The sequence below is a fragment of the Sebastes umbrosus genome, chromosome 16 (genome assembly GCF_015220745.1).
Source record: "Sebastes umbrosus isolate fSebUmb1 chromosome 16, fSebUmb1.pri, whole genome shotgun sequence".
Classification (NCBI taxonomy): Eukaryota; Metazoa; Chordata; class Actinopteri; order Perciformes; family Sebastidae; genus Sebastes; species Sebastes umbrosus.
In genome coordinates this window covers 22181705-22204000 of record NC_051284.1, presented here as the reverse complement: position 1 = coordinate 22204000, position 22296 = coordinate 22181705, and the positions used below count along the sequence as shown (strand labels likewise).

Below are 22296 nucleotides of genomic sequence, written 5' to 3'. Positions count from 1 at the left end.
CAGCTTTAAATTGATGATTTTTTTGTCCAAACGACAGTCCAAAACCAAATATATTCAGTTTACTATCATACAAAAACATAGTTGAACATTCAGTTATCAAACTGGTTGCCAATTAATTTTCTGTCAATCAAGTAATCAATTAATCTACTAATTGTTTCAGCTCTGGTGCAATCACAGGTAAAGTTCCTAGTTCTTGTTAAGTGGTCAAACATGTACATCCATATTTTCCCCTCCTAGCAGGAGACACCTCAAGATTAGTAATGACACATTCTCCACCTCCAGCATCTCACGTCTGGCCATAAACAAATTCATTGTTACATATTTGTCGGGGATGAGGAGAGAGCAGAAGCAGGATGATTTAAGTAGCAGAAAATACTGTTTAATGTGAAGACTGTCAAGTTTAATGAGACACCCTTATGCTACACACTGTTGTAGAGTAGTTGATGTCGTGCTTGTGCGGATCAGTGCACACAATATGATGTTCGTCCTGGAAAGTTGATTTACCTTAAAAGTATCCGCTGATTTACAGACGTCTCTTTCCCAATGCAAATCTGGGAAAAAGTATTTTTAGGCCCAACTGCATCACATGACGGACCCGGACGTTGTAACTTCATGGTTTGGCCACTATTGGCTTCAAAGCCCGGTGCTCTTTCTGGGGGCTTGGTTTTAATTACAGTACATGTTTTTGAATTGTGCAGAAGTGAAGGGCGCATATTTAAATTGTGTCTGGGGTTGAAAAGGCATTGACTTCTTTGCCATTTTGATCATTTGAGCCGGCAGGTGCTAGATTGAATGCATCTGCAGTTGACTGGACTTAATTCAACAAAGACTGTTCAGAACGTATGTGAGGTGTCATGCAGTTTAGGTTGAGAAGAAGTGCATATGAATTAAAACTATTGCTAGTATGCGTTGTGATGTATGCCTTTGGTCTGCTGAGTCACAAGAAACTTCCTGTTTGTTGTTGGTTATCGGTGCAGCATGTACAGATCATGCAGGTTACTGCCTGCTGTTGTCATCTTCTGTTTCTGTTCTGTTGTTTTTCACAGGCAGATCCCTGCTGTCTGATCCTCCAGCGTATCTCTACTTGTTTGGTTTTCATCTGTCTTGATATTTCTTCCCCGACTGCCTTTGTCTCAAATGTTTTCGCTGACTAGCAGACCTTTTATTATCTGAACCAATTTCCCATTTGTAGTTCACACATTGACATCGGAGCAGTGGCACAAGTCTGAATTGAATGCCATCGGATTCATTTAAAGGCTGCAGCAGCTCAAGGTGAAACATGCAGAGAGAGTCTTATACTGCCTTCTTAGATCACTAATAAATCTTCTCATATTAGATCAGTCTATAAAAACTATTTTCCCCTCACAGTGTGACCAGAGGTTACAAACCCTCTGACAATAATCATCAGATTAACAGTCTCTCCATGTATTTCCAATGTTCATTCATGCAAACTGCGTGGATGATTAAATGAAGATCCGGCAAAACGCTTTTCATACAGCATGTGAGCAAATAGGAATTAACTCAACTTTAATGTCCTAACATTCAGTGCACTGTTGTTCTACTATTGTAAAACAAACAGCAGATAGATGAAGCCAGCAACGTTACGTACTCCACGTCTGAAGGAAGTTGTGTTACTTGTGAACACCAGCAGCTGATCTCTTTACCTCAAGGCCCTACATGACAATATGACTTGAGCTGGTCTTAAAGCTGATCAGTCCTGTCTGTAAATGAACAAGTGCCCGTAGTCAGTTTGCTTCATTTGCACTGTGAAATCTATTATAATTAAATTAAGGCACTACTCTTGTTATAATTGGTGTATTCAATTCCCCTGTTTTTTGCCTCATTTCCACTGCATGGTTCTGCTCGACTCAACTCACTTTTGGTACCAACCTTTCTCTGAAACTGCCGTGACATCATCTTCAACGCCACACTCACTGAATCATTTCATCGGCAACCAAACAGGTGAACATCTGCACTTCGTCAAGTGTACAGCGTAGTTATGTGGACTGGCATTTTAAAAAAAATCCGAGTTGAGTTATGAAAAAAATTCAGCTCAGCTCGTTTGGAACCTCGGCCGAGGTGGTACCAAAAAGTTCCAGCTACTATCCACAACTTTTTCTAATGGAAAACCAAAAAAGAGCGAGTCGAGTAGAGCCGTACCGTACCACACAGTGGAAATGCGGCACAATAAGCCTTATGTTAAGTTTTGTGTATATTCATCACCATAAACAAAAAGATGAATAGTATGTAGTATGCATAAGATATTTCCTGCAGACTGCCACACCTTTCAGACATTACCCAATTAACAACAAATCATGTAATGTCAGGCTGTTTGAGAGATCAGGTTGCTGTGTGTGAACTGTAAAGGCTTTAATCACAGTATTATCTGTATGTGGTTAATAGCTGGCTGCATTTCAACATACTGCCTGACTTAGTATTTGTTCCTCTTTATGATTTCCCCTCTTTTTTCTCTGATGTATTTTGCAGATCTGAACTCTCTGAACAGTTTGTCTGTTGCAATCAGATGCAAACATGTAGAGTAAGCGATATCCTATCTGATGCAGCAAGACTCCTGGCTGAAACATTTTCAGTAAGAAAACATAGCAGTTATTTGACATGACGAGCAGAAAGGTCTGGGATGAAATATGAAATATTTAAAGTTGGCATGTTTTACTAATCGTACCGGTGCATGGACCTCGTTGGTCCTGAAGCCCCAGAATGTTAAAAACTGAGCAGCTTATTCAGAGTGGAACTGCTGACTGCATGTTGGCCAGTCGCCACAGTGATTTGTAGAACAGAAAAGTCTTTACCAGTTTTCCTCTAGTGGTTTGTGATTACAGGCAATATACTATTACATTTAATTATAGAAGTACATCATATGTCAGTTTCAACCACTGGTTGCCATTCACCGTGCTGTTAAGCTATTCCTGTGAATGCTTTTCACTTAATTATATTTACATAGCAGCTCACAGCTTCTCACCGAAGTCTTACAGGCATAATGCACACGACCCTGACCAGTTTATTGAATTAAATCCATATTATACAGTCTGAGTGAAGCTGTTAGAAGCTGTCAGAATTGATTTTTTTTTAGATTGTCAGTTTTTGATTGCTTTCTCTTCTTTTGTGCACATGAACCTGATTAAATTCTGTCACTGGCACAGACACATCTTTGGTTACGTTGGCTGCTTGATGTATTTATCGATCAGTCAACAATCACGCACAATTACTCAATTGCCCATGACTAGAGCTGGGTATTGGACAGGCATCCTTTTTTCAGTCAGTCCTTTTTTACTACCAAATTGCACCTGTATCAGTATCACGAAATATCAAACTGAATTATTGATTAGATGGTTCTAAATAGATTATTTTTCTTTGTTGATGAATAAATGTTTGATCAGATGAAGTTAAATGTTTGTCCTGTAACTGGTGGAATGATTTGCCCACAGATTGTTTGATTGTTAAGTAGCAGATACAGTAGATTAAAGTTGACTGTAAGGTGAAATGTGTCAGTTGTTGGTTTGCTTTGCTGAATTTTGTGAGCAAGAGATAAGTAAATTTGTCAAATTTACACTTGAACTTAATTTCAGCAATAATGTGTACCAGTACCAGCCCGCTCTCATTACCAGGGCGTCAAATACCGATGCTTTGTCATGGCCGTCGGCGTACAACACCATCGCGCAAGGCACCCTTTCGCGGTGGTAGGAAACGCACTGGGCTTTCCATTGGCTACAACATAAACCCACCGCAGCGACCGTAAACGCACAGGGAAAGTGCTGTGGTGACATAGTTGAAAGAGTGATTTCATCCAGGAGACTGCTGTATGTGTCCCGTGCTTCAAGTTTCACTTTCACTTTACAACCAGCTGTTCGTTCCCCGTGTCCCGTGTTCACAATGTCAAGTCACATTTGCACTGTAAAAACTTGTGCGATGGAAAAAGGTGACGCGGAAGGGTCTGACAAAGCGTCAGTATGTGAAGAGTTGGGATGAGAACGTGTTAGAAGTACAACCTTTTCAACCTTAAAAGTTAGTTAGCTTTGGGTCTTTGACTGGCCCTACACCCTACATCATCTGGAAATATTGCAGGACCCCAATAATTAGAGGCTGAAATATGTATCAAATACAACATTAAAACAATAAAAAACGAATTGGCGAGATGTAGCCGAATTTTGAAGAATCAAAAGTGTGAAGTGAAATAGAGTTCCCACAGAGTTATAAATCAACACAGGTCATTATCAGAGTAAGCTGTGAGGGAACTGACCCCTCCTGAATTGTTCTCCAGCTCAGAGCTACATGCAGCTGTCTGACTTGATTGCGGGCTATTTGTCTTACTTTCAGCTGCTGTGATGTACTTTACAAACTCATACTGAAAATGTCTGGTGGTTTAGACATTTACATAGATTATATATTCAAGGTTTCTCCCTTCTGGCATCCGTAAGAAACGGCTAATTCAACTCTGACAGACGTCATCAATCAATTTAAGGATAAACTTTTTTCACACCGTTTCATGCACACGCTTATGAATTGCTTTTCTTTCTAACTCAAACACACTTAAACATTATACAGTCAGAGGGGTCACAGCAGTGTGAGTCCTTTGCTGAGTTCTTGGTGCACTGTGTCGCTTTGACCTGTCGTCTGGAGGATTGACCTGCCGTCTGGAGGATTGACTCTCTCGTTTTCCATCCTCACAATCCATTTATATCCATCGGGGTTAAACTAGTGCGCTGCCCTCGAGTGCCCAGGGTTCGCCCCTGACACCGCTTCAGGGATAAACCACAGATGAGTGAAGAGCAGAGACACCTCACTCTGCCTCTTCGTCCTTTCAACATCTTAACGCTGTCACAGAGTGTGGTGGTAAAAGTACACTGAGGAGTCTGCCGGGAAGGACAGGAGATAAGGCAGCGTGGTTTACAGTTACAGATAACAGCTGAGGCTGATGTGGGTCAAATTCTCCACAAGCCAAAAGCGTCAAAGATGAATCGTTCTGGGGAAAATAATGAAAGTGGTAAACGGCCGTTGAGCAGATAATGACTTTATTTTAGGCCTATACTGGGCATGTTGCTACGGAAACCAACCTTGTAAGGACGAGTGCTTTGCAGGGGTTAAACATCCATTTGTGTGCAGAGAGATTGTTCGATCAGTTTTTAATAATTGAGCCTGCCAAATTATGGCACCACTTGTGAATGAAGCCACACAGAAGGAGAGAAAGAGGTGTTAAAAGTTAATCCACTTCAGCCTGAGCTCCATGTAACATCAGCTCAAGTCAGCAGCTATAGTGTGAAGAGACGGGAGGGACAAAGTTAAGCAGCTTCAGCTCGTGTCAGTCAGTTAGAGCTCTGCAGAGCAGCAGTACATGTGCTGAGCCTGTGGCTGTAATATAAAGAGATAATAATATCTTCCCTGTGTCTTCTAGTTTGCTTCAGTCCGTCTCTACTAAGCACCGACTTGTCAACAGTTCATTAAGTGATATAGTCTTTTAATCTTACCCAGCTTTTGTTTCTTTCAAGGACATTAATTGTGCTTTAATACTTAATATTTGTTTGGAGTCACCTCCCTAAATAGCTTCTTTATGTCACATTATAAAGTGAACCATTTTTGCCTATCTGTTTGAATAGCTGAAGTGAATTTGAGGAGATAGTGAGGAACTCACTCCCTGTGGCATGCAGGCTTGTTATCAGTTTGTGACTGCGCTCTTCACTTGTTCTTAAGAGTAAAATTATTTTGCAGATATGTTGAGCATTGGAGGTAATGATGCATGATATTGTGGTAGAAGGCATAAAGGCAAAATGCTCTTAGTTGTATGGGTTTTTATTTTTGTATCCATTGCCCAAGTGTCTAGTAAACTCTTACAGGGCGTATAACATTTTGGGGATCTATTAGCAGAAATAGAATATAATATTCATAACTTTGTTGTCATTAGTGTATAATCACCTGAAACAAAGAATTGTTGTGTTTTCATTAGCTTACAATGAGCTCTTCATATCTACATATGAGGGGGTCCTCTTCACGGAGTCCGCCATGTTGCTCCTCCATGTTTCTACAGTAGCCCAGAACGGACAAACCAAACACTGGCTCCAGAGAAAGAGCCTTTCACGCTTTTATGTTACCTGAAGGCCACCGTAGTTCTCCGACATGCTTGTGAAACTGCGGTAACGTGGGCCGCAGAGTGCAAAACCGTGGTACGACCAGTCGCCGTTTGACTTCCGTTGCTCCTAAAGTAGTGGTATTATGGTAGGGATGGCCTCTGAGCGAGGCAAACGGCATTACCACGGTTTTGCATTCGGCGGCTCACGTTACCGCAGTCTTGTAAAGGGAGGAGTGACCGGCGGGGTACTCAGTTGGTTACAATCTGCAAACACACCACTAGATTCCACCAAATCCTACACGCTGTCCCTTTAAATGAATAAATCTGGGGCTTAAGATAGCAAGCAGTTTCTGTACGGGACCCATTTTGAGTAAATGTAGTGTATCTCTGTGGGTAGTAACACTCTTGTCATGTGGAAACCCATATCACAAATATCTGCTATGTCCTGATTCTCCCAGCTTCACTGGAAGACTCTTTTGGAGATGCTGCCAAGGAAATGCTAAATTGTTCTGAAATGGGTCATTTGGAACCACAGATCATCATTTTCATATAATTATTATGAACTATCTTTTGGCTCTTGAAGCTATCAAGTTAAATTCTGGAGAAATCCTGACATTTGAGAGTACTCGCATCTTACCCTACTGCCCTGAAGCTTGGATGGATTTCATTTGATTTCAGGGAAAGTAATTCCCAGAACCTTATTTAGAGATTTCACTTGTGCATCTTCAGTTTCAATTTCCTAAGCTGAATTTAGTAGTAGTGCTGAAATGTCCTGTATGTCTCTGCTGAACTTGTTTTGTTAGTCAATGCGCTTTTTCCTGCATTTGTAGTGAACTTGTTGGGAGTCCATCCTCTTGACACGCGGTCCTCTTGTGGAGCTTGAATCTCTTTCACCAGCACCAACCACACTTTTGATGTTTTGTTTTGTGCCGCCTACCTACCTGAGGCGACACAAACACTGTAAAAACAGGCTAATTATGTATTGTAGCCTAATTAACATGACAATAAAGGCATTGACTTGCAAACAGATGGTGACTGCTGTGATAAAACACACTCCGAGTCATCTTCTCTGTTTGGCTTTTACACACTAGTGCAGCGAATCAAATTAATATGACTTAGTAGATTTTACAGCACGAGGATACATTAATCTCTGTCGGGTTATCTTGAGTTTTTATTATTTCCAAGTCATTTCCATATATATGACCAATACATCATACAAGGATTTTTTTCTTCTCCAAAGTAGATATTTCAGTTCATCTTTCCCATTATTTGTTGATTTTTTTGTCTGTTTTTCTACTTTGTTCTATCCTAATCCCATTTTATACATTTACATATTCCTCTCATAGGTAAGCCCAGTGGGAAGTGTTAATACCCACCCACCAGTGTACAGTAGCACCACTGTCTCATATCCTGAAATATTGACTGTCGAGACAGAAATAGCACTTGTGTCTCGATCGGTTATATCGATGGCAACACATACAGTGGGACATGTATAGTATCTGAGCAACCATCCTTTATTTAAAGTCTTTGCTTTTTCCCTCCTGGTGTTATTAGTGGTGAATCCAGTCTTGTGTTTTTCCATCTCAAACGTTGCACAATTGTATCCACACAGTGTTCGAAACGAGGGCTTGCTTACACTCCGTCTCCAGAGATAATGGCCAATTATAGCAGATGCAGTTCAGGTTATAGTTGTCTGAAGAATCGGCCAGCAGGGACCCCAACAGCACGGAAGGTGTGTGTGTGTGTTAGCTGAGTTTGCATGATCAGATATTTCCAGTATAATGCGAGGGAAAGCAACCATCGCCTGTCTAGTTATCACCTGTTAAATCATCTTTGTGGCGCTTTAAATGCTTTAAATAATTAATGGGAAAGATTGCACAATACCAAGCGCAACTCAGTGTCAGAGATGTGCTTCAAGTATTGCACGTCAGGGCTGCATATCCACCCGTTATGTGTGCACATTATCATGTCATATTTAGAGTTGTTCTGATACCGATATCAGTATCAGAAATGCGTCCGATGCTGCCTAAAATTCTGGATTGGCAAATACGCCAGTCTATGCACCAATCCAATACCATCATTTATTAACCCAGAAAAAAACTAAAACTTTTTTTTTTTTGTTTAACCGGAAGTCAATTCTTCTTCGCCGCTCCAAAACAGTAGTCTTCACTGTGCTGTCGCCCACTGGCAACTACTGTCTTAGAGCAGCGAAGAAGAACTGGTTGCAGGTAGTTTGTTTCGTGACATTAGCAAACAACAACAGTGCGGTGCTAGTGGAGAGCGTAACGGTAGTCAGAGTGAGGAAAATGTCAGTCATTTGGCAATATTTCACAGTGGGAAATCTGTTTTACATAAGGTTTTAACCTGAGCCAAGCCATACAACAAAGATAGTAATCATATCACATCCATACATGGCCAGTAGTAAACGGCTGTTAAATAATAATAACTATATATATATATTTTTTATCATGCTGGTATCGTATCGGTACTCAGTATTGGAAAGGAAAAAATGGTATCGGAACATCTTTAGCCATTTTGCAAGCATTTATATGAAGGTAGGAGAAGTGTCGGGCCCCCATGGATACTGGCATCCACCTTGCTGAAGTGTCACCGTAACAAGTGATGTTGAATCATTGCCAGCAGCTCTGTAGTGTGATTTGACCCTGCACTCTCTGATCTCCCTGTAGAAGGAGGAAGAGAGATTTCCTTTTGGGCATCAGTGAAATAACACATAATAATAAGCTGTAGGCTATTTTGTGACCATCTTCATTGTTATTGTTTCCATAACAGTGTTGCTGTTATTTTAGTTAGTGGATTTGTCTAATGCTAGTTCTAATTGGTATGAGATTGCTGTTGTTTCTATTTTTTGCCTTGAGGCAGGAGTTTAAACAATAAAACCAGATTATTCTACACAACCAAAAAATAAATCTCTTTCACAGTTGAAGGGCGTGAAGTGATCATGAAAGACACTCGCTTTGGTGAGAGGCACTTTGTGAAACCAGATTTATGCTTCTCTGTCAAGGTGTTTTGGCTGTCTCACCATAGAAGCCTTCAGAACTAGAATTGATTTATTACTTTGAATAGGATTTCGCCCGTCTATTGTGATAGCGCCAATGCATCACTGTAGCTGGATGTGTCATACAATACCAGGTTGTGTGTCATGCATTCACCATACCCAACGTAATTCTGTTTACACTCTATAATTAGCTTAACGATATAGCCTGATGACAGAAGTTTGGCATCATTGCAGTAACAATTATTAAGCCTGTTTTCAACTTGCCTCATGTTGGCTGCACTATCCTATTAACAACTTTTTCTCCTTCTGGTGTCACCCATTGAGCTTATTCATTTAGCCACTGAAACACCCTGACTCAGAAGGCGTCCAGGAATCAGTAATGCACTGGAAAAAAACACAAAGTGCTGTGTTGATGACGGCTGTTGTTTCCGGGAAGGCCAGGTTGAGTAACAGATCCAGTAGTTGTAAGGCTTGTCAAATGTTATAATACTTTATTACACGGCTTTGTTGAATACTCGATACTGATAGGTCAATTACGGCAGTTTGTTATTTCTTTATATAGACCGTTGCTACGTGTGACAGACTGTTGCTATGGGCACAGTTCTGAAGTCGGACTCTGGAGGACCATTTTTTTGTCAAATTATTGATTCTTTAAGTAAATAGCCGTGTAATAATCAGGATAATGTACAGCTAGCGGGTCATTGTTGTGAAATAAACCCAGATCGGCTGATGCGGCGGGATGTTGCATTGCCCTGAAGAATAACCGGCTCGCTGTACATTATCCCTTACATAACATAGGGCTGGGCGATAATTCAGTATGATAATTTATCATCTTTCAATGGAATCGTATTGTGATGAAATCATATATCAAGATATGATACACAATTGCGTTGTCTAAATTGATAATTGGCACATACTAACTCAAATTTCTCTGAAAATCTGATCAAACTCAGTTAAATCAAACTATTGTCAAATCTGATTACTCTGTATTTGTGTGCATGCATGTAAGCATAATCAGTGTATAGCTGGGAATATTCATTCATTTTTTTTCTTTATAATTTCACTTGAAACTCTTATGTTCATTTTGCACTAAATTATAAATCGATAGAAGATTTTAGCCCACTGCTACTATAAGAATGGATTTACAACTCTATAAAGATATTACTGTGACCATTATTTTATTCTCTCGTCACGACTATCACAACAGTAGAAATATTCAAATGACAAACGCAGCGCTTTTCTTGATGATGCTGCATTATGTTGTGGTTAAACTTTTTAAATTGGGCAACCCTGTTTTTTTTGTTTTTTGTTTTCTTGCCAGATCCCTCAGCGACGAGGCCTGGTTGAAATGAATGAGGGGGCTGTGTTGTTTTTTCATTAACACAGTGCTGTTTTCTGTCTGCATGTGGCCTTCGGGGGTGTAACAGTAACAGTGTTAAAAAATGCAAGGAGCTGTATTGTTGAGGGTGTGTTGTTTCAGGTACCAGTGAGTACAACCCAGGAAGCCCAGTTTGAGCAATAGATCAATGAGTTTGAAGGCTTATCAGTTTATAATATACACTGTTTAACTTGCAAAGTAATTTACCAGGAATGTGCACTTGCACATCTTTGATTGGTCAACGCAGGGCTTTGGTTGATGACGTTGGTCACGTTATGTTCAGGCAAAAGTATGGCCAGATTAAACTGTTTTGCAGGACAGCACTGCGTTGCGTTGACGCCATTTCGAACGCAGTCTTTAAGGGATAGTTCAGGTGTTTTGAAGTGGGGCTGTATGAGGTACTCATCTTTAGTCAGTGCCAATTTACCTTGCCATGAGACAGCTATACAGTCTATGTTTTCGACGGGGAACTTAAGTCGTTATCTATGCTCGCCAAAGCCACCAGACTCCATTGGAAAAAAAAGAGTAATTTTACCTGGCAGAACATGAGAGTTGCTGGTCTACCGCTGCCTCGTTCAGTTAGTTTGTTTGTGTTATTGTGTGACTTTGGTTAGTTCGGATTCACCAAAGTCACACAATAACACAAACAAACTAACCAATCGAGGCAGTGGAAGACCAGCAACCCCTGTGTTCTGCAAGGTAAAATTACATTTTTTTTTCAATGGAGACTGGTGGCTTTGGCGAGAGCATAGATGGATACAATGGCTTCAGTTCTCTGTCGGAAAGGGTGAATGAAAATATGCTAAATATAGCATACACTTAAACTGATTTTTTTAGATGGTCCTTCCTTTTAGGTGGCTAAAATACATTTTGCTGCCGGCCTCGTCCACAGCAGTACATCGCTTTGCTTCCATGCTGGTACTCCTGTCTGCTTCTCAAAACTGGAGGCCTGCCGACCTTCATTTACTGTAGGTAATACACTGACTATGGATAAGTACCTCATACAACCCCACTTCAAAGCACCCTATAAGGTGGGACTTCCAATCTAATCAAACCAAATTTCTGACCTCAACATTTTGAGACAAAGCAGTGTTAGTGTGCACAATGATCTGAGAACTCAGCAGTTGGGGACTACTTCTTAATATATCCATGCTTTTATTTGACACTTTTACCCATCAATATCTTTCCACAGATTATGCTACTACATCGTTATCTTAGCTAGCTATGTGACGAATGTATGTGGTCATCAACAGAGTTGTCTCAGGGAGAGAGAAACTAATCTAACAATAACTTTTCACCAGGAGTCCTGGAAGAGTCTGTAAGTCAGTTCATGGAGCGCTGATTGGATCTGTAACTGGTCCCGCTCTGTTCTGCTCCCCCCCCCCCCACCACCACCCCTCACTGTAGTCCCTCCTGTCTCCACTCAGCCAATCAAATATGCCGTCACCGCCGGGCTTATGACCCACACCAGTTGCTATAGCAACGCCGGCCTGCCTCCTAGAGAACATGTCATGCATGTTAAGTGGTTCTCGGATGCTCGCTCGTTGTCTCTCTGTCTTGCGCTCTCTCTGAAGTAGACACACACACACACACACACACACACACACACACACACGCACACACACACACAGGATGAAGTGACTCTACAGACCAGACATAGTTAACATAACTGTTTGTTTTAGTGCCTCTGAAGCAGCACTTATAACTGCACCGCCTTACCCCTCAGTGTGTCTGTTTAAGCATGAGTGGCTGCAGATACATGCTGAATATCTTATCACTAAATTAATTTCTTACAACTTGTAGAATAAAGTGCTACATAAGGTTTTATGTATAAAATCGAAGTACAACTCAACTGTTTCACATGTGTGTGTGTAGATACGGCAGCATTTGAGCAGTCAAAGATGAGCATTTTCTCACAACAGTATTAAAGTTCTTTGACATCCCATCAAAATATACTTCCTTTACTTCTTGTTCTGTTTTCCAGTCAATCTAAAACCTGTAAAGGTCTACTCTCCAATAAGAAAGTTTATTTACCTGGTGTTCAGTTTTTGGGCCATATGTTTTAGAGATTTTGAGAAGCTCACCAACACCTCTGTGTCAAAGTAACAAACCTGCTCACAACATTATTTGCTCCAAACAGAGCCGTTTTATTACAGTTTATATCGGCTATTAGCTCCTAATGTTCCCCATAAACGGTAATTTCTGTTGGCCTGCTCTCTCTGTTTTCAGTGGCTACATTAAGTTTTATTACTCTTAACTGGGCTGTAATTCATTTTTTATCAATTAGGGATTATTAGGTTCAGCCCAGGTGAAGTTTCTGAACAGTTTTATTAGAGATCACGCTCCCCTGATTTCTGTTTGACACCCTTTTGAGATGTAGAGACACAAACACAGTCTGTCACACCACCTGGGATGACTGTCAGGGCAAATGTTTTGAAAAGCTTGAAATATAGATGCTGCCCTCCAACCAGCTACCAGCCGTACAACTGCCTGCGCTCATATTGCCAGAATCAAACTCCTCACTGTAACTTAGTGAGAACATTTTTTTCAGTAAAATATATTAGCCCTATCTTGTACTATTTATATAAATGGTTTACTTTTCTTACTTTTCTTCATTCTTTAATCTTCATTTCAAGGCATTTGGGATATCCACGCTGTGCTATGCATTGAGGAACTGTGATCAGAGCTCACGTTGCAGATGCTGCACGAGTGGTTTCAATACGACAGGATGCATTGGTAAAATGTGTGGCTTTCCTAATGACGTTTTTGCTGATTCACACAAACTGCATTTACATTTTCTCCCTCGCAAGATTTAAACTGATCCACTTACTAAAAGAAAATGCTGAAAAATGTAAACTAGAGTCTATCAATCTATTACGCCACTTTTTTAAAGAAAAATGTCACTGTTTCCGGGTACTCATATGTGAATATTTGCTTGTTTTCTTAAGTTGGGGACACACCAAGCCGTTATCAAAAAACTAGCGGCGACGAAGGCCACCAGCTGCGTTGCCTCACGTTGCCTTTGTTTTGGCCAAAAAGCTGCACTCGAACACACCGCAAAGACTACAGCCAAGTAAGCATGGACGTTCTGCGCCTGCGTGAGAGGAAATAACTCCACACCAGCAGTATTTGTCATTCAAAAAGGGAAAACGGGAGACTGCTGATAAACAAGCCGTTGTTATGATACGTACATGAAATAAAGTGGTGTTTGCCGACCATTTTCACACCACTCGCACTCACCCCTTAGCTTCATTCCAGGTGGCCATGTCGTTGTGAAAATATCTGTGTATTGGTTGAGATGAAGATGAAAAATGAGAAGAGCCTTCTGTGTATTTCCTCGACTTCACTTGTTTGCTTTCTTCACTTCCGTTTCTCTTCTCGCGCACTGATTCGCTTAAGCTGAACAGCCAATCAGAGTGATTTCTCTCAACGATGAGCAGCAGACAGGTAAACAACAGGTTAACATGAGTGGGAGAGGACGGACCTGGACTTCTGCAGAAGTCTCGATGTTTGCTTGACATCTGGGCTGAAGAGAACATTCAGAATATGCTAAATAAAGTCCACAAAAATAGTGCTGTTTATAAAGTCATAAACTGGAGGAGAGGATTTGTTTGCAGTGGATCAGTGCCGAGTCAAAGTGAAAAAACGTTGACAGCATAAAGTCCGCGATTCCCTGCAGAGAAGTGGCAGCCCCCTAGATGACGTACACGCCCCTCGGCAACTTATTTATTTTTAAATGGTCCGCTTTGATTTGTGCACTGTGAAACCGCCCTTTGTCTTCTATGATAGTTTTCTCTCTAACCTGCACACGTTGATCTGTTCAGCTCAGTTTAAGGCAGAGACAGTCGGTGACAGTTTGTGCACCTTTGCAGAGTGAACACGAAATGGGCTTTACATGTATAATTCATTCTTCTGCTCGGGCACTGTAACTGTTGTTATTTTAAGATTGGGATTTATTTATTTGGAGAGTTTGTTGTTGCCGTTAGGGTAACTGGCATTGAACTGAGAAAGGGGCGATGGAGGTGCGAAGTGAATACAGTTGGCAGCTTCTCTCCTGTCCTCCTAAATTGAGGAACAGTTCGGGAGACTCACTGCAAATTATTCATAGCCTCCTGTTGAGGCTGCTACAATCTGTGTGTGTACGTGTGTGTGAGAGAAAGCCAGAGAGAGTGCCAGTGTGTTGAGAAAATGAGGAAAGCCAATGTGCGTAAGGATTATTTAGTTATTGGTCGATAACGGGTCAGGCAGGCTCCCAGTTTTCACACACACGCCCTCTTCCTCTTCCTCTTCCTCTGAGAAACAAACGTGACACAAGAAATGATTCAAATGTAGTTGGCTTCTGTCCCTTTGGAGGAAGATAATCTTAAAATGAAAGAGATGCAAAGGCTAAAAAAATAAAAGCAAGCAGCTGAGACGTAACAGTCTGTGAGGTACAGAGGGATGATGGTGGATGTGGATGGTTAGCAGGTGGGACAGTGGTGAAATGACATAATAAGAGCTCTCCTGCCTCTGTTGTTTTAAAGCTGCACGACCGTGGCTTTAATCCAGTTACTTCCCTACATTTTGTGTTTGCTTATTATTAATTAGTTATGAAGTAGTGTGGATTATAAATCTCAAGTGTCTCAAGGAGGAGCATTATCATTTCACTGTGCGTTTGGCGTCCTGCATCTACAGCTTGATTATTTTCAGCTACAGCCGGCTCTCTAAATGATGAGAAGTGTTTTAATCCGCAAATTAAAATCACTCAAGATGATTAGATGAGACTAAATGAGGTGATAATTCATTAACAGCAGTATCTTTGGTCACTGTCCTGTCAATAACAGTCCGATTTACAGTCATTCGCTTCCCACTGACTTCTCCACAACAATCACTTAGAGGGGTAGATTAAAAAGTCAACAGTCTATGTTGCATAGAAGTGGTGTACATCATCTGAAAGCTGGGAACCTTAAGATTAATTTGAGATGCAGCTCATTACTGTGTGTCAAGTTGTTCTAGTCATTAATAAGAAATAAAAATGAATTAATAAATTAATGAATCAATTAAAATAAATTGTGAAAGTGTATTAGAGCGTAGAACATGATGATATAAGTTTGTTATGGTCGTTCCCATGCTCTATTGTGTCTCATAAATTGGTTGCAGCAATTTTTGGGTTGATATCATTTGTTACAAAGATTTAGTGCATCATTTTTAACCACTCGAGAATTGATAAAAACGATCAATAATCCCTCTAAAATACCACATTAAGACTCTTGCAAAAATCTCTGAAAGACACAATAGCGTCCGGGACGCTGGCGGGCCGTCGGAGTATTAAAGGGTTAACATTTTTCCATCATAGTTGTTTTTTTGACAGGAATCTGTGCAGATCCTCAGGCGCCTCGTAGGTGTCCCTGTCTCCATGTTGTTTGTCTTTACTGTGTTTTTGTTTGTGTATTTGTAGTGTTTCTGTTGGCTGTAGTGGGTGGACTCTGTAGAGTACAACACTGCCACAAGCTACCTATATATGTACTGTAGAACCGGTTTCTCTATTTGTTACATGATGTTTTTTAGCATGAATGTGATTTGTGTGTGTGTGTGTGTGTGTGCAGGTGGAATAATCTGTTATGTAAATTCATGTTTTTACAGATTTACTTAAATGTAGGGTTTTAATTTTAAATTAAGTGTTAAAAATATTGTAGTGTTTGATGAGAAATGAAAGCATTTATATTGTATATAGTATTTTATAAAAGGTTAAGGGTTGTTTTACTCGCTTGTGGACCTTATTCTTCATTCTTAAGGCCCAGACACACCAAGCCAACATTAAAGAACTAGCGGCGATGAAGGCCGATTGTTGCGTCGCCTCACGTCGCCTTTGTCACGGCCGACAAGCTGCATAGTAGCAGCATAATGCAAGTTATCATTTCAGTTAAAGTTTTGGATTGCCGATCCACAGACACACCAGGATTATATCCTTCCTTTATATGTGCGTCCACGTCAGCAGTATCAGGCCTCTATATCCTTTTGTAGGTTTAATGTCTGTGCAGCAGGAATATCAAGTGTCAAAATCGATTAGTAGCTCATGCATGCAAGTGGGTCAAATCCCAGACATTAACCCCCTTCTGCCTCTGCATACTGAAGTTTGAGCTTGGAAGTGCACAGGATAACTTCTGATTTTATTAAATATTACAATTACATACAAGATTACTGACTTACTTACTTGACTATAAATAGACTCTGTGGTTGTAACGATTGCTCGCAGTCTTGTTCAGATGACAACCTGGCTTTGGGACAGACAGAGATGTGTGTGTGGTGTGTGTGGTGTGTGTGTGTGTGTGTGTGCAGTTCAATGTGGTGAAACAGGGGGCTCTCCTGCCCATGCTAGTCCTCAGTACAAACACTGTGTGGAAGATCGTATTTAAATACACACTCTCTTAGCCTGCCCCCTACTGTTGCCCAGACCTACTTTCAAACACACACGTATACACTCACACACACTCTGGGGAAAATACACCCTTAAAACAGGTTGTAGGTGGACAGAAGTGGACTGGCGCTGAGCTGTGAGTTAAATGAGTGTTGGGTGATTTTTCTAAACCCACTCTGCCCAGTTTAAACTCAATTAAGCCGTTTGGAGATAGACTTTGGCCAGAGGACTTTGTGGATCATACTGCCTCTTGTGGTTGAGAGTGGTAGTGCTCCTCCTCTGCTCTTTGCTCTCATTAGCATATGAACAGGTCAATAAACTAATGTTATAATTAACTTAGCCGCCAGTCTTCTGATTGAGAATTTTCCCTCATTCTTAGCATCTGTCTGCAAGGCATTTTGGGATTGTTTTCATTGAGTTTGCATCATGTGTGGCACCTGGGAATTTTCACAACTCAGGAAAGGATTTTTGGAAATCATATTTATCTCCAAACTTTGTCTAAAAAAAGACTATATTTCACTTTACCAGAGCGCATTAAGTCATAGCGCCTCTCTACCTTCTGTTTAATACTTTCACAAAGTTTAAAATGCTGTAATGTCACTTTTAACTGATCTTACTCGTCATTTAATAAAGTTTAGTTAATGTACTGTGGTAAATTTATAACAATTTTCAGGGTTCTTTCTGAAATTGTTCATCAACAACACTACTGTGTACAAATCCTCACTACACGCCCCACAATATTTTGCTGTTGTAGTTCTCAAAGTGGCCAGTTGGTGTCCTCCTCTCCCCATTTCCACCTCCACAGCCTGAGTGAAAGATTGAGCCATCTCTCTCTGCTTTCAGTGACATTTTACAATTGTGACAGTTTGGACACTGAGACTTCACACATCATATAAACTGTCCGGTGTTAACTAATGTTAAAAAACATTTTGGTCATAGTTTTATTGAACAAATCAACAGTGATTTAAGGCGATCACTTCATTACCTTTTTAATATCTTCCCTTCAATATCCAAATCAGGCTTGTGTTTGTGTGCACATGCTTATTTATAGCCACAAAAGAGCACCTGTATCAGTCATAATTGTTACTGGTTTAAAATGTATGTTTTAATAATCATTTTCTCTCTTTTCTCTGTGTTTTTTTTCCAGGAGCTGAAGAGAGTTAAGTGCCAGCAAGTTGTCCGTCCTGGAGCCTCTCCTCCCTGCCCTTCCAACACTTTTTCCCCCAACCGAGCGGCTGTCTTGTGCCTCCATATTTTGGACCTGAAACACACTCAGTCCTGAAGACACACATACACACGAGTTACACACCTCACCGCCAGCCCCACTAACCAGGATGATCACCTCGGAGCTCCCTGTCCTTCAGTGAGTGAAACACACAGTTGAGAGAAAAAGAAAATTGCATGCATTTACTCTTTGTGGTTTTATAATCCTTCACGGCCTCTTGGACCCTCTGCTGCCGTTTTTGTTTTTTTTAAATACAAACTATCCCACGAATAAGAAAATCGGCAGCTCAGCCTTTTTTAACTATGCACCAATACTGTGTAATTCCCTACCCAAGGCTCTGAGAGATGCAAGCACAGTGATCATTTTTAAATGACAATTGAAAACGTATTTATTCAGCATTGTCTTTAAATAACTGTCACTCTTCCTGTGTTTTATACTTATCTTTTATATGTTTTATTTTTCCCATAACTTCTTTTGTTTTATTGCTTGGTTTTATCGTGACGTGTTTTCATGTTTTAATCTGTCCGTTTTTATTTAGTCTCTTGTTTCTCGACATTGATCTACTCACCATGTATGAAAGGTGCTTTATAAATTATGTTTATTATTGTTGCAGTACTGTAGAAAAAGCTTTAAAATAAGTGGTGCTCTTTGTAGTTTGTACTGGTTATCCCTCTGTCAGTACAAGTACTTTGGTTTGCTTTTCTTGCTTTCACGTGAAGAGTAATATCCGTCATTTGCTCTGTAGATGAATAAAAGCTTTCGAATGCATAGGAGTCATATGTTTTTTTTCCTGTGTTACTCTCTCAGGGACTCGTCCAATGAATCTGGGGCAACAGACGCAGTGGGTTTAAGTATAGGCATAGGTGAGATTGAAGATCCAGAGGTGAAAGGCAAGAAGAAGAGAGGGAGGCCCGGAAAACAAGCCCCGGTATGAGTCTGTGTCAGTGGAGGAAATGAGTGTGATTGTACGAGTGTGTGCTGCAAGATTTGAGGAAACAAGCTGTTATGACCCCCAGCGTATGTAAGTCTGTGTTTGTGTGCACCTGGAAGTGTATATTTCTGTTTCTCGTGTGAGTGTTTGGGTTTCTTTGTTTCCTCCCTGCGTTACTGACCTCTCTGTCTGTACAGACAACCAATAAGAAGCCTCGGAAGTCGCCGACGGACAAGGCCGCGGGCGTAGCGAGAGGGCGAGGGAAAGCCAACGGCGTGGCTCAGCATAATGGAGACGGCGGAGACCCCGTCACTCTGTTTGAAGTGGTCAAACTGGGCAAGAGTGCCATGCAGGTGGGTGAATGTAGTTGTGTCCATACTCAAAACATAAGCTTTATAATATTTGCATTATTCATTCAAATATATTTATTTGGCTCACTGTTGTGATTGTGTGTTTCCTTCTCTGTGTGTGTGTGTGTCCAGTCTGTGGTGGATGAGTGGATCGAGTCGTATAAACAGGACAGAGACTTGGCGCTGCTGGATCTCATCAATTTTTTCATCCAGTGTTCAGGGTGCAAAGGTAAGGCTAATGAGAACTACTGAAATTTGGTGTCGTACATGTGTCAAACAACTGGACTGAAAGATCTGATTAGAATCCTGCCATCATTGTTCTGTAACCAGGCACCGTGAGGATTGAGATGTTCAGGAACATGCAGAACGCAGAGATCATTCGCAAGATGACCGAAGAGTTTGATGAGGTAACTGTCTGCTCCAGTCAGGGAGTAATAAATGTTCAAGTCAAAGTTTTGTCTTTGGTTTGCAAGGATGTATTGCTGTATTTATCAGCAAGGAACATGTGTTGCCTGTCCATAGAAGCTGTGTGCTCTTCTCAGGTTCTGGTTATAGCAGGAATAATCCTCCACAGGATAATAGGGGTGGGGAAAAAATGTATACAGCATAGTATCGCAATATTTTGATCTCAATCTTTTATTGTGTAAACTACTAACGTCTAAACAATCCGACGGCAGGCCAAGCCGCTATTCTGTCTTTCAGAGGTTGTAGCGGGCTCAGTCGTAAAGCTAGAGTGAGGATACGCTAAAGGGAAGAATGCTATATAACGCTCCAAAGTTAAGCTAAATTTTGGAAAAACTGACATGGCTATTGTCAAAGGGGTCCCTTGACCTCTGACCTCAAGATATGTGAATGAAAACTGAGATGAACGGAGTGAAAACTGTATCTTATTAGATAAAATAGATGTTGACAAACTGCATAGTTTACAGTTGAAAAAAAAAAGGTAATGAATCGCAATATATCTTATCGCAAAATGTTTAAAATTTCAATAAGATCGTATTGAGACTTGTATCATAATATCATATCGTGGGGCCTCTGGTGATTCCCAACCCTTACAGGATAATGAAGGCGTCAAATGGATTTGATACTTTATCCTACGTCTCTTATCAAACCAAGATGAAATTCACTGAGCTCTCACACCACGTTTTTACTTTTTTCTTGTACCATCTTCTCACAACATGACATTTTTTAACAGAGCCAAGACCAAAACAAATAGCAGCGGTTTAACAGATAAAAGGGGTTCTGTTCTTCTTCATTGGTAACAAATGTATTCTCAGCTTAAACCATAAAATCATAACAAGCAGCCAGAATGAACAAATGTGTCCACGTTACTGAAAACATGTCCCTCATCTTTCTTTAAAGCAACTCTGATGGGAAAGTCGTGCTGGTACCAGATCATTCTAATAAACGCTAATGAAATCCCTCTGATCACTTTGTTTCTGTCAACAGGACAGCGGCGATTACCCTCTCACCATGCCGGGGCCCTTGTGGAAGAAGTTCCGCTACAACTTCTGCGAGTTCATCAGCGTTTTGATCCGCCAGTGTCAGTACAGCATCATCTACGACGAGTACATGATGGACACGGTGATCTCCCTCCTCACCGGGCTGTCGGACTCTCAAGTGCGAGCCTTCAGACACACCTCCACATTAGCAGGTAACGACACCGGCTTTATGGGGACTGCAACGGTTCTTATCATTACCATAAAACATTTATTTTTACAGCTGCATGTCGCTGAAGAGTAATTAAATGAGTCACACACACCTCTACATTGGCCAACAGTGAATGATAACACCACTAATGTTCTTTTAGTAGCGCTATATCTTAAAAGTGGCAGATAATGACGATAAATAAAGGTCTGTAAAGATAATAAAGCAGTTAAAAACAGTTGAAATGCCACCCATCACTTGAAAAGTTGTTTGATTTGATGTGAGAGACCGCTGCATCTTCCTGCTTTTGATACACCATATTTGCATGTAATTATTTTGTTTGCCACAATAAAAAATTGAAGATTTCTGTGTTGTAAACTTGATATTGTACAATTTAATTTATACTTGTATACAGGTCTTTTACAAGATCACAACATCAGAAATGTATGTATTTCGCTTGGAAAAGTCTGAAGCATTTAAATGTGTATTTATTACTGAGCCTTAAATGTGCATTTTTTTTTTTTTTGTCTCTGCTGCACAGCGATGAAGCTGATGACGGCGCTGGTGAATGTGGCGTTGAACCTGAGCATTCACCAGGACAACACCCAGAGACAGTACGAGGCCGAGAGGAACAAGATCGCCGGCAAACGAGCCAACGAGAAGCTGGAGCTGCTGTTACAAAAGAGGAAGGAGGTCGGCTGACGTTTGATGTGACTTTTCAGATTTGATATTAGAATCTTTTAGAAGCTTTTTACACAGAACTTTCGGGCATACAGCTGAAATTATTTCTCAACTTAGTGTACTATGGTATGTTCTATTAATTAGGAGTAACAGCTGTTGTTATTGTTTAGCTTGTTGGGATACTCCGCTGTATATCAAAATGTTTATAAAAATGTCCACAGATGGTTTAGCCTAAAACTTTGTGTTTTTGTTTTTGCAGCTTCAGGAAAACCAAGATGAAATAGAGAATATGATGAACTCCATCTTCAAGGGAATCTTTGTGCATCGCTACAGGTACACTTTGTGCATGTTGATGATGATGTGATTATTGCTATTTGTATTTTTTTAGAAGATAACATTACTTCAGTTAGATGTAGTGATGCTTAATAGCAGCCCAGTCAGTCCTAATGACCGCAAACATTGATCATGTTGGTAGTTAACAATCCGACGTGACCAGTTTTTGTCAAATGTTGTCTGTTCTTGCAGTTTAGAGCCTTGTTTTTCACAATAATAATAACAATAATAATGATGGTCGTGATTTTATTTTCCA

General features: G+C 40.6%; 1 protein-coding gene and 1 long non-coding RNA gene across 3 annotated transcripts in view; one reads left to right on the top strand and one right to left on the bottom strand.

The window, feature by feature from the left end:
• Positions 1–22296, top strand: part of stag1a (stromal antigen 1a) — a 48867-nt gene that overhangs the window by 14106 nt on the left and 12465 nt on the right. For both annotated transcript variants that reach the window (XM_037796703.1, XM_037796702.1), the window contains exons 2-9: positions 18021–18236; positions 18906–19026; positions 19227–19382; positions 19512–19608; positions 19710–19786; positions 20829–21033; positions 21568–21719; positions 21967–22040. In XM_037796703.1, coding sequence (XP_037652631.1) covers positions 18208–18236; positions 18906–19026; positions 19227–19382; positions 19512–19608; positions 19710–19786; positions 20829–21033; positions 21568–21719; positions 21967–22040 — 911 coding nt within the window. In that variant the 5' untranslated portion in view covers positions 18021–18207. The remainder of the gene's footprint in view (positions 1–18020; positions 18237–18905; positions 19027–19226; positions 19383–19511; positions 19609–19709; positions 19787–20828; positions 21034–21567; positions 21720–21966; positions 22041–22296) is intronic.
• LOC119504520 lies at positions 2435–22276 on the bottom strand. Its single transcript, XR_005210580.1, has 4 exons — positions 22253–22276; positions 11753–11756; positions 8415–8528; positions 2435–2444 (listed from the first exon to the last, which is right to left on the bottom strand). It is a non-coding gene; the product is annotated as an uncharacterized LOC119504520 (long non-coding RNA).